General features: G+C 46.0%; 1 protein-coding gene across 2 annotated transcripts; it reads left to right on the top strand.

The window, feature by feature from the left end:
* Window positions 1-1,869: 1,869 nt before the first annotated feature.
* MAPK15 (mitogen-activated protein kinase 15) lies at window positions 1,870-15,330 on the top strand. Of its 2 annotated transcripts, XM_064407131.1 has the most exons (14): window positions 1,888-1,945; window positions 4,988-5,086; window positions 5,364-5,393; window positions 5,593-5,701; window positions 7,666-7,756; window positions 7,889-8,019; window positions 8,594-8,757; window positions 9,670-9,809; window positions 10,222-10,279; window positions 11,050-11,187; window positions 11,416-11,521; window positions 11,934-12,237; window positions 12,488-12,630; window positions 14,072-15,330. In XM_064407131.1, the coding sequence occupies exons 1-14, from the start codon at window positions 1,908-1,910 to the stop codon at window positions 14,276-14,278; spliced, it is 1,758 nt and encodes a 585-aa protein (XP_064263201.1). In that variant the 5' UTR covers window positions 1,888-1,907; the 3' UTR covers window positions 14,279-15,330. The 2 variants fall into 2 exon arrangements, with proteins under 2 accessions (XP_064263202.1, XP_064263201.1); XM_064407132.1 differs by lacking the exon at window positions 5,593-5,701 and having other exon boundaries at window positions 1,870-1,976.
* Window positions 15,331-15,540: the final 210 nt, after the last annotated feature.

The following is a 15,540-nucleotide window of genomic DNA, read 5'->3' on the forward strand; positions in this document are numbered from 1 at the left end:
AATTAATTACAAATTCCTAGTTCGCTTCCTACACAAATCCATGCTGTTATTTGAGTAGCTGCTGTGTCACTCAGGGCAGCACAGACTTGAACAGTTTTCTACTTTGGAGAAGTTGCTTTTGCCTTGATTGCAAGCTAAATCTGTGTGTTCTGGGAATTACTAATGGAGAATAGAATTTTCATCTGGAGTTTGCAAATGCAATATGCAATCAGAAGGAGCTGAAGCATTTAGAGAAGACAGAAACACTCAAGATTCTCAGGGAAAAGCTTTCAGCACAAATGTCTGATAATTACTCATTTAATATTTTCGTGCAGCTGTGTGTATTACTCAACAGACAAGAATCAAATAATGTAAAGTGAATTAAGGAAAGGTAATGAAAGTGTAAATTGGCACCCACTCCCTCTCCACAATGGAGACAGCCCCTTTGGCTGTTTAATAAACAGCCAACAGGTGTGAAAACATATTGTTCTTACTATTCTTACCGAGTTCAGTACATTCAAATACAGAAATATTTTCTGGACTGTTTAAAAGCTTACCCAGGAGAAAAATACCAGAAAAAAACACCACACAAATCCTGCTTTAAAATGCATAATCTTTAACAATTCAGAAAATTTCACTACAGTAAGTTAAAGTTTCTTCTCAAAATAAAATTTAAACATCAAGTTAACAAAGAATTAGGAGGTTGAGCAGAAGTCCATACAGTGCAAGGGTTCTTCGCATCACCACCATCCACAGAACAGCACAACTAAGTCACAATTGTCCACAATCTAATCCAGAATTGTCACAAGTCAGACCTGAACTTTGGAGTCTGCTGCTAAGTGCACACACACAGCTTTATGTCTCTATGAGCAGGATAAGGCAGATAAATGTATCCCAGTAGACAGAAACAATTCAGCCTAAAGGAATTAGTGAGTCCCTTCAGGAATCCTAAATGAACATTTAAAACTAAACTGAACGAAGTTTCTTAAAAATAATGGGCTGAGAGGAATAAGCCTCTTTGTAAGAGTCAGAATTCGTTATTATATAAAAGAAACCTGCACACAAAATGAAGTCAGTGATGGAAGCATATACCAGCAATCCAAATCCCTGCATGCCAGTTCACTAACAAAACTGAAGTTGTATCTCAGAGAAACATTTACAGTCATACAAATCCGTTGCACTAAATCCATGTTCATATATCCTCATTTTTAAAAAGTCACAACATAGTATCTAGTGAGTGCATTCGGTTTGGGAATTTTGATTTCAATCATCTAATTTGGACATGGATCAGAAATCTTCTCTAACTGCTATAAAACACAAGGGAAAAAAGCAAAGCTCTAGAGAACATGACAAAAGTGTTCTCTCACTGAAAAGTCATTAAATAAACTTTAGCCTCATCAGAAAATTGGAATTGGGTAGGGGTAGAGAGGAAGGATCAAAACTGGGGGGAAAAAAACCCCAAAGAAGTATCATTTACTCTCAGAACGGTTTACCTTGGAACGGACCTTAAAACTCGTCCAGTTCCATCAACCTGCCATGGAGGGACACTTCCCACTGTCCCAGGCCGCTCCAAGCCCCATCCAGCCTGGCCTTGGGCACTTCCAGGGCTCCAGGGGCAGCCACAGCTGTTCTGGGCGCTTGTGCCAGGGCCTAGCCACGCTCAGAGGGTGGCCCAATATGCCATCCATCCCTGCCCTCTGGCAGTGGGAAGCCATTCCCCTTGTGCTGTCCCTCCGTGCCCCAAGCCGCTCTCCCTGCAAGAAGCACATTTCTCCTCCCCTCTCCCCTCTCCTCTCCCTCCCCGCGCTTCTTCTCCTCCCTCAGCGCCCGCGCTCACGGCGCCCCCTGGCGGGCGCCGCGGCGATGCGCGCATGCGCGGTGCGCCGGACCGTTGCCATAGCAGCGGGAGCCAACAGGGAGGCGCCGCCATGAGCCCGCCCGAGGTGGAGCCGCTCGTGGGCCGCAAGTACGAGATCAAAAAGCGCCTGGGCAAGGGGGTGAGTGCCTGGCGGGGGCTGGCCTGGGGGAGCTGGGGTGGCCTAGGGGCGCTGGGGTGGCCTAGGGGAGCTGGGGTGGCCTGGGGGAGCTGGGGCGGTCGCGGGAGCTTGGAGGGCCCATGAGAGCTCTGGGGGCCCGTGTGGAGTTCAGGACACTGTAAGGGCTCCAGGCGGCCCGGGGAAGCTGAGGGGGTGTTTGGGAGTTCAGACGCCCGTGGGAACTCTCTCTGTCGTTCAGGGCCCGCTGGGAGCTCCAGGTGACCCAGGGGAACTCCGGGGGACTGTGAAAAGTAAATAGTAAAATAGATCTGAGTCTCAAAGTACATTCTCTCTGTGCCTGCCAAATCTTTCTACATTTACTGTAACCCCATCACTTCAGATCATGCTGCATCACGTAATATCTTCTCCATAAAACGTATTTTTATACATAACCCAATTGTAATTTTTAAGATGTGTCTCCTCAGACAGTCTCTAAACTCTCCCAAGTTATCTGCTTTATTATTCCGGCAGCTCTTTGCTATCATTTAGTTGCGTTGATACAAGTATTTAAGTATTTCCCTCATTATGTTCACAGAGTCAAGGAGTCACTGAGGTGGAAAAGCCCTCTGAGCTGTGGAGTCCAGCTGCTCCCCCAGCACTGACCCTGTCCCCTAGTACACATGCACGTGGCTCTTAAATCCCCCCAGGGATGGGGACTCCCCCCTGCTCTGAGACAGTCTGTGCCAGGGCTGCACAGTCCTTTGCAGAAGAGTTTTTTCCAATATCCAGCCTAAACCTCCCCTGGCACAACTCGAGTCTGTTTCCCAGGTGCCAGTAGGGTAGTACTGTAGCACTTACCTGAGGTACTTGTGCAACTGTTTGTACTGCCTCATGCATGGGAAAGGTTCTGGTGCCATGCTCCAGATCCACACGTTACTGGGAAATCTGTCTTGATGTCCTTACATGAGTGTTTAATCACTAGAATCATACATTGCAGCTCTTTTGCTTTGTACAAGTATTTAAACAGTAAGTGGGCATGTCTGAGCAGGATGTGATCCCTTTGTGCAAAGGTAAAGCAGTTCCTAGGCTGTGGAAAGTCCAGATTCAAATCTATGGCCTAAAATAAAAAAACTGGATCTGTACCACAAGTGACACTGAGTAATCATCATTTGCAAGTATCACAGTCATGCAGAATAGGGGAAACTCAAGTAAAAGTTTCCGTTCCCTTAACAGACAACATAGCTTTTAATTGAAAAAAAAAAAGGTTTAGTGTTGGACCTGACAGTGCTGTGTTAGTGGCTGGACCCAGTGGCTTTGGAGAGCTTTTTCATCCTCAGCAATTCTGGGATGCTGTCACTACAGACTTTGGTAAAAAGTCTCTCTCCATCCTTCTCACCGCCCCCCTTTCAGTTCTGAAAGAGCACAGTGAGTTGTCCTTGGAACCTTCTCTTCTCCAGACTGAACACCCCAGGTGTCCCAGCCTGGCTGCAGAGCAGAGGGCCTCCAGCCCTCGGAGCAGCTCCGTGGCCCTTCTCTGCAGCTGCTCAAACTGCTCCCTGTCCTTCTGGTACTGAGCAGCTCCAAGCTGGGTGCAGTGCTCCAGCTGGGAATCTCACCAAGGTCAGACGTGGGGAAGAATGATCTCTCTTGACCTGCAGCCACACCATGGCTGATACAGCCAGGTGCCATTGCCACCTGGACACACCTGGGCTCATGTTCAGCCACTGTCACCAGCACCACCAGCGCCTTTCCAGCTTCCTAGTCACTCTGTCCCAAGCCTGGCATGTTTCATGGGGTTGTTGTGACCCAAGAGCAAGACCCTGGCCCTGCTGACCTGTGCAGCACTCCCATCCCATCCCATCCCATCCCATCCCATCCCATCCCATCCCATCCCATCCCATCCCATCATCCCATCCCATCCCATCCCATCCCATCCCATCCCATCCCATCCCATCATCCCATCCCATCCCATCCCATCCCATCCCATCCCATCCCATCCCATCCCATCCCTCCCGTCCCATCCCATCCCATCCCATCCCATCCCATCCCATCCCATCCCATCCCATCCCATCCCATCCCATCCCATCCCATCCCATCCCTCCCGTCCCGTCCCGTCCCATCCCATCCCATCCCATCCCATCCAGATCCCTCTGGATCCCCCATCCCATCCCATCCCATCCCATCCCATCCCATCCCATCCCATCCCATCGATGCAGCCCTTCCAGGTGACACTGTCACAGAGGGAGATCAGACTGATCTGACTGGAGATCAGACCAAGATCAGACTGGTCCTGACAGGACCTGCCTGTCACAGCCTCGCACCAGCTGGCCCCGATCCTCTGGTTTGTGTAATCCTGGCTGTCCTCCTTTTGGTGCATCCCAGGACATGGCTGGCAGTCTGGGCTGCTAGTGCATGTTGTCAGCTCATTGCCAGGTTTTCGTCCACCAGCACCCCCAAGTCCTTCTCAGGGCTGCTCTCCATACAGAGTCCTGGAACCACAGAACATTCTGGGTTAGAAGGGACTTTAAAGCCTGCTCATTCCACCCCCCTGCCATGGGCAGGGACACCTTCCACTGTCCCAGGTTGCTCCAAGCCCCATCCAGCCTGGACACTTCCAGCAATGGGGCAGCCACAGTTGTTTGGGGCAACTGGTGCCAGGGCCTCACCACTGTCACAGGGAAGGATTTGTTCCCAAATCCCATCTAAACCCTGCCCTCTGGCAGTGGGAAGCTGTTCCAAGTTGGGTTGTCCCTCTAGGCCCTTGTCCAAGGTCCCTCCTGAGCTCTGCTGGAGCCCTTTCAGGCGCTGGAAGGAGCTGTAAAGTCTCCCTGCAGCCTCTCTTCTCCAGGCTGAACAACCCCAACCCTCTCAGTGTGTCTCCTGAGTCTGTCTCATTGGCCTAATCTCTCTATCTTCCATGTGGCTCCCATCACCTCTGCTCCCGTCCATCACTGGGCACGTTCTGGTTCCACTGCAGGCCGGGGCTGCGTGCAGGTGTCAGCACTCTGCTCACCTGTCCTGCTTCTCCACAGGCCTACGGCATCGTCTGGAGAGCAACCGACCGCCAGACAGGAGAAACAGTTGCTGTCAAAAAGATTTTTGATGCTTTCAGGAACAGAACAGATGCTCAGGTGAGAAATTACTGTCCTGATGTGTTCTGAGATGTGGTGGGATTCCATAGGTAGTTTCAGGACACTTGTCTCTGAAAGATGATAATTATGCACATAACAATATAGTCTGCAGCTATATTGGGATAAAAACAAGCAATAAATATCAAGCTTTGTGTATAAAGAGGATGTATAAAAGAGCATGTATAAAAGAGGAGTGGATTTAACCCTGTCATTGAACTGCATCTCTGTTCTGCTGTTCTCTTGAGGTGATAATAAATTGTTTTTTCTTTATTTCTAGAGAACATTTCGAGAGATTATGTTCCTGCAGGTAATGTCCATGTTCCCCCTCTTCTCTGATTTTTTATTATCTCTGATGTCGAAGTATTTTCTTCCTACTCTTTTCCAAAATGCAGCAGTCATTGATTAGTGTTGGTAAGTCTTCAATTTCTTTTCTGCACCATCTTGGCAAAGAGCCTTTCACCTGAATGAAACATTTAGTCTTGTTTTTACTCTTTCCCCATTTTTAGTACTGTGTCTGCTGCAGAGCACATCAGCACCTTCTGTCACTTATTGCTGCTTTGTGATAGAAACTGTTTTCTCTTACATTTTAACTGCCATGATTGGAGGACGGCTGGGGTAAGAGAGGGATTTACACTCCAAAATTGTTTTCCTCCATCATGCAGTAAGCAATTTAATTACTTAAAATAATCTAACCAAAAGAAAAAGGGAAGTTCTGCAAGGAATAACTTAAGACTACACTTGTTTTGATATAATTTACCTTATCAGTGGTATTCCAGTTATCTGTCCACTCCTCCTTAGACTTACCATGTAGAAACATCAATATTTTGGAATAATGTTGTTATAACTTGTGATTTTCTAAAGACACAAGTGAGGCAGGGCTCATAGAAGAGGTGTTTCCTAAGACTGCCAAGTTTAAGTAGGAAAGAGTTTGGGGTTTTTTTTTGTTTTTTTTTTTTTTTACTTTTTAGCCATTCTTAAAGCCTGAAATAGAAGTTGCAAACTTTAAAGCTAAAAATAGAAACAGTTCCTTAGAAGTGAACTACCTTAGAAGTTTGATCATCTCTGAAGGTGCAACACTCCTGGAATGAATGGATGGAGTAGGAGCAGAGGAAAAAAGGATACTTCTTCTGAAGGAAAGGAAGAGTCACTTGGCAGCGGAGGGCAGGCAGAGGGAAGTTAATGTGCTGCTCAGCCCATACTCCATAACTTCTGGTGCTCAATAGACTTTAAGAATTTTAGCTTCCCCTCCTATTTTAAACCTCTTTCTTGAGGTTCAAGACTAAGAGCTCAGAAAGGAAAAGATGTGAAAAATACTCCATTATTCATAACTGCATGTTTGTCTTAATTTATTTGTCTGCATAATAATTGTTTTGTTCAGTCTTGATGTAGATCACAAGGTCAATTGATGGACTAGGTTATTGTTTTATGTTGTGTATCTCAATTATTCTCATTGAGAAGTTGCTGTAGAATCTGGGGTGTGAATGATTCTGTGATGCTCTGGTCATTGCTTGCAGGTTTTGTGTTTGCTGTTCACTGTAGTTGTAGATCTACAGGTGTATTTTAGGCCAGTTTTAGAATGTCATTTTGGTAAGTGTGTTAGTAGCATTATTATTCTTTAAGCAAAGATCAATAGAACTGGCCCTGACAAGGTTTTTTTCATGTTTTTTTTTAGTACAGATTGATATTTTGTCATTACTTTCTATTATCAGTTCCAGGGCAAGGCAGTGTGAGACAGTGGAATTTTCCTTCTTAAATAGCACTCAAGTCCAGAATTAGCTGCATCTCTAGAACAATGCTCCCTTCTGGGTAAAAACCTTCTTTAGATCCTGTGGATAGGTTTTGTGGCTGTGTTCAGAATGAAAATAAAGTGTGTGATGGGCTGGCCATGTCTCACTGTGTTGTGAGTGTGTTTTCACAGGTGAATGTGTTGTTTTGGGAGCTTTCTTGGATGTTACACATTATGAAATGTCACAGTATTATGAAGTGTTTACGGTGTCCCTGGCTACAGAGAAGTGAGAAATAAAAGCTGTTAAAGCTGAGGATGAACTTAATGATCCCATGATGTCAGTCATGGGAAATGTCAGTCTGTCAAATGTCAGTCATGGGAAATGTCAATGTCAGTCTGCAGAAATGTGAGGATGGCCTCACATGCAGTCAGTTCCTCAGTGCAGCCTGTGAGTGTCTGAGCCAGCCCTCAAATTGACGTGTTCTGATTGTTTGGGGTTTTAACTATGAATGTTGATGACAGCTATGATCTATTTTCATGCCACAATTCTTTGTTTCAGTAGGAAATGTGAGGTGTATAAAGAGGATTGGATTTTATTATAAATGGTATAGAGGGAGTGTTAGAACTAATGTCTCATTTAACAGAGATTTTTTTTAAATTAACTGACTGGTTTCCTACTATGGAACCAACTTAAATCCTTTTTTAAAGTTTATTTCAGAAGAAACCTAATGGAGGAAAAAGCAGGTTAATGTTTGATCTAGACAGTAATACAAACTGAAATAGGTTATTGTTCCTTTTTATGATTCACAAGCAAAACACATGATTTTGACAGCTGGGTCTCTTCCCTGTGCAGGAATTTGGAGAACATCCAAATATCATCAAGCTGCTCAATGTTATCCCAGCAGAGAATGACAAGGACATCTACCTCATCTTCGAGTCCATGGGTGAGACTCAACACTGCAGCAGCCACTCAAACCCAGCCTCTCTTAGGAGTTTTCTTTGTTATCATTTTGATAGGGAATGCTCATGGTACTATTGATATTTACTGATGTCAGTATATTACTGGTATATTACAGAGACTGATTTACATGCTGTGATTAAGAAGGGGAATGTGCTGAAAGACATCCACAAATGTTACATTCTCTACCAACTTCTGAAGGCAACTAAATTCATCCACTCAGGGAATGTTATTCACAGGGATCAGAAGGTACATTTCAGTCATGGTCTGTATCCTTCACTCCAGTTTTCTGTTGAACACGAAATAAAATCACAGATTGATTTGGGTTGGGAGGGATCTTCAAAGCCCATCCATTCCCACCCCCTGCCATTGACAGGGCCACATTCCACTATCCCAGGTTGCTCCAAGCCCTGTCCAGCCTTGGACACTGCCAGGGATGGGGCAGCCACAGCTTCCTTCGCCACCCTGTGCCAGGGCCTCACCACTCTCACAGGGCAGAATTCCTTCCCAATATCCCATCTAACCCTGCCCTGTACCAGTTCCCAATATCCCATCTAACCCTGCCCTCTGCCAGTGTGGAGCCATTTCCCCTTGTGCTGTCCAGGCTGCTTTCCAAGTCCCTCGCGAGCTCTCTTGGCATCCCTTTAGGCACTTGATGGGGCTCTAAGATTTCCCCTGGAGCTTTTCTCCCCCTAGCCCCAGCTGTCTCAGCCTGTCTCTGTAGGAGATGTATGAAGAAATGTACAAGTAGGAGACTAGTAGAAAAACCTTGATAGTCTGCTATTCAGAAAGGGGCTCATTAACTGTGCTGTGTCCCATGCAGCCTTCCAACGTGCTGCTGGATGGCCAGTGCTGTGTGAAGCTGTGTGACTTCGGGCTGGCCCGCTCCCTGTGCCAGCGGGGCGAGCCCCAGCCCAGCCCCGCGCTCACCGAGTACGTGGCCACGCGCTGGTACCGAGCGCCCGAGATCCTGCTGGCCTCCCGCCGGTGAGCCGGGGAGGGGACGGGAGCCTGGCACTTCACTTGCGCATTTTTCTGTCTAAAGGTCTTCAGTCTTTCCGTTGTCAGTGTCACCAGATGCAGTGTCGTGTCAGCAGTCTGTTTTCTCAGTGTACAATTAAACTTCTGCAACACAAAAACCTCTTAAGAACATGGACACGTCCTTCCTGTGTTCTTAGAGTGTCAATGGACATACTCAAGCAGCTCATCTGCTTGTCACCCTTTCTCCCAGCAGATTTACATCTTCTCCCTTAAAGCCACAACTTTACAAAATCTGCTTGAGAATGTGAATCCTCTTTTCCAAATTGAAGCAGCGTTTTTCGATAGACCTTCATGAAATACTCCCTAATCAAATGTTAAACCAGCTGCTGTTAGTCAGGCTTAGTCCTTTTTTAAAAAATTAAATATGAAAAACCAGAAAAGTCAATAAATAGATGTGGGTAGTATCCCGAATTTTAAATGTGGGTGTTTTGCAAACTGTCTTATACCCACTGTTTGGCATTTACTTTGCTTAAAAATGTAATTCTTAAGTAATTGTAACTACTTTGTACGTACATTATGACCAAAGAACAATGTATATCTTCATTCTAGGTCATATGAAAAGGATATAATACCTTGTTCTGGCATTACCTTTAATATATTACCTTGTTCTAGCATTTCCCTGTAATATATTTCCTTTTATAGTTTCTTAGACTAGACTTTAAATCTTCTGTTTCATGCTTGCCAGTCTCATGATTCCCAAATGTTATTCAATTTATAGTTCAAACCTATGAGCATTTATATTTGAGAAGTCACCAAGCACGCTTTCTAGTGAATAAATCAATGTAGGTGATGTGAATACCAGGTACAGGAAAATATTTGCTTGATTTCATCCTATCTCTGTTCTGTTCCTGTTTGTAGTTACACAAAGGGTGTGGACATGTGGAGCATTGGCTGTATTCTTGGAGAGATGCTACTTGGAAAGCCTCTTTTTCCTGGAACATCAACAATGAACCAAATAGAGCAGATCCTGAGGGTCATCCCTGCTCCATCCCCAGAAGGTAGGACCCTGCTGTGGGGAAAGGGATCTAGACAAGGGGTTCAGTGGAAGAAAGCAGCCTGGCTTGGTCAGGGAATAAGGTATCTCATTCATTCTGGCACCTTTCCAAAGGAATTAAAATCCTCAACTTGAATGTTAGTGTTAGAGAAAAATTAGAAATTCATATATTGGTGATGGTGCTCTGCATCTGTTGCTATGAGAATGCAAGTTTATGAAGTGTACAAATTAATAAAGAGGAATTCAAAAATCAGCTTAGAAAATTTGTAATTATTCCATCCCCCTTCCATAGATCTCCAGCCGAGTTCTGTGTGGATAATTTCCTAGGTTAATATCAAGTATTGGCTTTCCTTCATAAACTGTGCAGCTCTGCTAATCCTCTTCTTGGCAGTAACAGTATGTTTTTATTCTTGCAGATATTTTGGCTCTGCAGTCAGAGTACAAGGCCTCAGTTATTAAGCACATGAGTTCCAGGTAAGCCTGAGGTGTTAGTGTGTCTCAGATCATCTAATGCAGGACCCTGAAGTCACGGAACCACAGAACAGTTTGGGTGGGAAGGGACCTCAAAGCTCATCTCATTCCACCCCCTGACATGGACTGGGACACCTTTCACTAGACCAGGCTGCTCCAAGCCCCATCCAACCTGGCCTTCCAGGGACGGGGCAGCCACAGCCTCTCCAGGAAATCATTCCAGTCCCTCGGTACCCTCACAAGCAATAATTCCTTTCCAGTACATCTAACCCTACCCTCTGACAGTGGGAAGCCCTTTCCACTTGTGCTCTCACTCCACACCCTTGTCCAAAGTCCCTCTCCAGCTGCCTTTGAGCCTCTTACAGCAGTGGAAGGGGCTCTAAGTTGTCTCCTTAAATAAAAATTGTTTAAAATATAAGTAAGATTTGGTGCTTAAAACTGATTTTTTTCAAGATACTTTCTTCTTCATTATGTTCACATTTGTATTTAGGATTTCAAAATGCAAAACCGGATTTTTAAATTTTATCTTCTCTGTAAATTACAGAGAAGTATGTTTCTATAATCTCAGGTCTAGATTTGTGGGATCATGGGGCTGGGAAGTGATGAGCTTTAAGGTCCCTTCCTGGCCAAACTATTCTAGGATTCAGTGATTATGACACACTTTGTGAGTGAACTTGTGCCTGGTGTCACCTTGACATGATCCTGGAACTGTCACACCTGCCTTCACTGGAGATGAGACACTGAGAACTTTTGTATTTTTTTCTGATTTCTAGGCAGCGACAAGCATTTGAGGAGATTTTCCCACCCTCCACTCCACTGCCTGCCTTGGATCTGCTGAAGAAACTTCTGGTCTTTAACCCTGACAAACGGCTCACAGCAGAGGAGGCTCTGCAGCATCCTTACGTGAGCAGGTGAGAGTGACACCAGTGTGCAGCTTTCCCTGATGTCTTCTGAGACACTACAAACCTGCTCTTAGCACAAATTTTCTTTAAAGGTATTACAGAAAAAATGGCAAAGCTAATTCTTTGTTTTCTCCAACCCTATTTACACGAGACTGTTTAGCAATCCTGTTTAAATTTTAATAATGTTTCCAGTCATGTAATTTCCATGCATTACATTATGTGTTCTCATTCCCTCAGATTCCACTGTCCTTCCAGGGAGCCCTCTTTGGATTTTGATGTGATCCTTCCTTTGGGTGATGATGTCCAGCTGTCTGTGGCAGAATATAGAAATAAATTATATGAGGTATTTTCATCCTATTTTCCCCAATCCTAATCCTCCAGGTAACCTGTCATTCTTGCACACACTTAACAAATTCTGTCATTGTCTTGTCTCTGTGTTCTCTGGGCTTTCTGTACCTGCTGGCACATTTACATCTGTGTGTTTGATCAGTTCCATACTGTCCTAATCTTTGAGAGACCTTTACATGTAAAATTCCCATAGGGCAAAGAAAAATCTCTGAAGCATGATGTCTGAGAAAGATTCACAGAATAGTTTGGGTTGAAAGGTACTTAAAGATCATCTAGCTCCAAAATTATACTTGTTACTTACCCTGTAAAATAAATTGCAGATATTTATAAGTATTCCTCTTTGTTTTGATGTTTTATTTTTCTGTTGTATTGCTGTGTTAAGTCTAACTAGCTTTTATGTTCTGCAGATGATCCTTGAAAAGAAGTCAAAGAGCCTTCCAAAGGAGCAAGGGCAGAGAGAAAACATTCAGCTGAGCCAGTCTGAGTCCAGCACACCTCTGCCAGGTTTCAGCTCAGTGGCTGCACCCACCAGGAAAGACCACCAAGAGCCAGCACCCCCTCTGCTAAACCCTTCACATGTGCACCCTGGAGCCACAGCTGGGGCCCAACCAGCAGGGTCCAGCCAGAGCAAGGATTTGGCCAGAACTCTGGGTCAGAGATCACAGATTAGTGTGGTGATGTACAACCCCATCACACACACCACTGTGCAGAGTAGGTACCACCCTCCTACAGTGGGTGTAACCCGCCTTGGGCTGTTGGTGTGGGGAAGAGAGCATGAGGGCTGTAAAGGAAATGAAGGGAATTTGCATGGTAAAATGAAGGGCTGGAAGTGTGGGAGGGAAATGACATAAGAACAAAACACTGTTGAATGAGTGTTGAGTATGGGACTGTCCCTGCCTCAGTCAATGTGTTCTGTGTTCTTCTGATTTTCCTACTTTCTCTCATGTTTTTCCTTCTGCAGGAAATGCAAATCCTGGTGCTGGGATCAGGAACTGTTCTGCACCACCTCAACAGTCCAGAATCTCCAGCAATGAGAAACTAGGGAGACAAATCACGTGGCCAAACACTCGGCTCTCTCCTACAAGTGTGCAGAACCTTTACAATGTGAGTAGCTTAACTTCTAGCCCTTACCTGTGGTAACCTGGGTCACAGCAACTCCCTGGAGTGCTCCACGCAGAGTGGCTGGAAAGCTGGAAAAGGTCACCTGGTGCTGGTGCTGATGACAGTAGCTGAACATGAGACCAAGTGTGGCAAGGTGGGCAAGAGGCCAGTGGCACCTGGCTTGTAGCAGCAGCAGAGTGACCAGACACCCAGGGCAGTGACCATCCCCTGTGCTGGGCACTGCTGAGGGACCTCCAGTCCTGGGGGCAAGTTTGGGCTCTTCCCAACAACAAAGGAGGGGCCCCATTGAGGGGCTGCAGTGTGTCCAGAGAAGGGAACAGAGCTGGAGGAGGGTCTGGAGCCACAGCAGCAGCTGTGGAGAGAAGGAGGCACAGGGAGGACCTTCTCACTCTCTGCAGCTCCCTGACAGGAGGATGCAGCCAGGTGTGGGTGAGGGTCTGCTCAGGAAACAAGTGACAGGATGAGAGGAAACGGCCTCAGGTGGTTCCAGGAGAGGTTTAGGTTGGATACTGGAAAAAACTCACCTGCCAAGGGCTGTGTAGCCCTGGCACAGACTGCCTCAGGGCAGGGGGGATTTAACAGCCACATGGATGTGGCACGTGGGGACAGGGGTCAGTGGTGGCCTTGGAAGTGCTGGGGGAGCAGCTGGACTCAGTGGGCCCAGAGGGCTTTTCCAACCTTAGTGATTCTCTGATTTCATGATTCTGCAGATCCAATGGGTTGCTGTTGCTGAGCTGTGAGGGTGTCAGTCCTGTCCTCTGTGCTCCTCCCTCTTCCCTGGTTTTGGCTATGCCTCCTTGGAAAAGTCCTCCCTCTCACTGGGTTCTTTAATGACCTCTTGCTTCTGCTTTTTTCCTTCCTGAGCTGGCTTCTGCTGCCTGGTGACTGCTGGCACCTGCAGAGGTGATGGAGGAAGCTTATGACAGAGGGAAGAGTATGGAAGGAGGCAGCACAAATTCACTGAATCACAGACTGCCCTTTTAGGAAGGGACCTAAAAACTGATCTCATTCCACCCCTCTCCCATGGTCAGGAACACATTCCACTAGTCCAGGTTGTCAGAAACCTTCAAGCATTTCCAGTAGCACACCTGTAGCCCACCTTTCAGCCCCTCTGATTTGGAATCCCTTCCAAAATGCTTTGAGAGAAAGAGAAGCCATTAATTCCCCAAGATGGGATTGTGGAGCTTGCTGCACATGCAGATGTAGACATGACCAATGGATTTGGAAGGATCTTCAGGGAATTGTGACCAATTTTCTGTGACAAGAAGAGCAGAAGAGTGAGAAGATCAGCCTACACGTGCCCTGAGTTCATGTTTGTTTCCTGAGAGGATAGTACTGACCAAAGCCAAACCTGTGTCCTATTTGCACTCCAGAAAGCTGATTCCAGCTTATTAACTTTTCTTGGCTTTTCTTTCTCACACAGAATCCCAGAAACTCTCAGTGTCACAGCAAAGACGTTCGTCCCCCTCTGAAGCCCGGTAAAAAGATGTTCCAGATCACTGCAAATGTGGGAGCTGCGGGTGATCCAAGGGCATCCATGGGCAGCTACTCCCAGGCCTATGGAACCATCAGTAAATCTGCACTGCAGAGCCTTCCAATAGCAAAGGCCTCCAAAAACCCTGAGCAGTGATTGTGGAGATATTCCAGACAGGTGAAGGACAGCTCATCCCTCAGCCCCTGACTGAGCAAGAGCAGCAGGGGAGAGCAAACTATGAGGAAATGCTTTATTAACTGCTTAGGGCAATGTCCTCCTCTCCTCTGGACAAGCTCATAGGAAAGGGAATCCCACTCCTCTGCCTTCCAGTCTCAGCAGGCAAGGACACAGCATTTGCTCTCATACCCGGAGAAGAGTGAATGCTGTCACTTCACACTCCTTTGAAATACTGCAAAAACCACAGGAAACAGCATTATTCTGATACTTGAGTGGTTTTTAGACATTCTCAGGGTACAGGGGAACCTCCTGAAGTTCAACAAGGCCTAGTGCAAGGCCAAGAAAATGCTCTGAAGGATTGAGTCCTTCAGCTCTGGAGATAGGCTGGGAGAACTGGAGGCATCCAGCCTGGAGGAAAGAAGGCTCCAGGAAGACCAAGAGCCCCTTCCAGTGCCTAAAGTGGCTCCAGCAGAGCTGGAGAGAGACTTTGGACACGGGCCTGGAGTGAATGGCTTCCCACTGCCAGAGGACAGGGATGGATGGGGTGTTGGGAAGAAATCCTTCCCTGTGAGGGTGGTGAAGCCCTGGCACAGGGTGCCCAGAGCAGCTGTGGCTGCCCCATTCCTGGAAGTGTCCAAGGCCAGGTTGGACTGGGCTTGGAGCAGCCTGAGACAGTGGAAGGTGGCCCTGCCATGGTAGGCAGGGGTTAGGACTGGGTGACCTTTAAAAGGTCCTTTCCAACCCATTCCAGGATTCTTCAGCAGTCTGCCTAAATGGTGATATTTTTTTGAGCAGAACAGGTAACTGTTCTCTGAAGACCATGAGGACCTAACTCTTCACAGATAACCTTACAGCCCTTCACTCATTTCTATGACTGTTCTAGGCTAGATGAATTGAATTCATTGTGGTCTGTTTTTGTTAAAATCAAGTAGAAAAACATTTGAAATACAGTGGTTCTTCTACAATATTTAACAGCTTTTCTAGTGTGTAATGTTGTAATAATATTGTAATAATAAATCCTTTATACTGCACTGCAGAAAATCTTTGTCTTTCAAGCAACATTTGCTGTGTTGAGAGGGAAACTGCCTATTGGTAGGGCCGTCTTCTTCAGTGAATAATCGGTCATTTTTATTTGTTTTGTTTTCAGAAAGCAAAGTTTCATGAGATACTATTGCTGAGACATTGTAAAGGTGTTGCCAGTCTACTGTGGGAAACTTAATATTAAGGAAACTTAATATTCC

This window comes from Passer domesticus, unplaced genomic scaffold, assembly GCF_036417665.1.
Source record: "Passer domesticus isolate bPasDom1 unplaced genomic scaffold, bPasDom1.hap1 HAP1_SCAFFOLD_81, whole genome shotgun sequence".
NCBI classification, from domain to species: domain Eukaryota; kingdom Metazoa; phylum Chordata; class Aves; order Passeriformes; family Passeridae; genus Passer; species Passer domesticus.

Bases quoted from the DNA above. Each gene is read 5' to 3' on its own strand.
- MAPK15 (XM_064407131.1), top strand. From the start codon at position 1,908: ATGAGCCCGCCCGAGGTGGAGCCGCTCGTGGGCCGCAA. The intron at 5,394-5,592 runs GTAATGTCCATG...CCCCATTTTTAG, and splicing joins GAGAGATTATGTTCCTGCAG to TACTGTGTCTGCTGCAGAGC. The intron at 12,238-12,487 runs GTAGGTACCACC...TTCCTTCTGCAG, and splicing joins CACACACACCACTGTGCAGA to GAAATGCAAATCCTGGTGCT.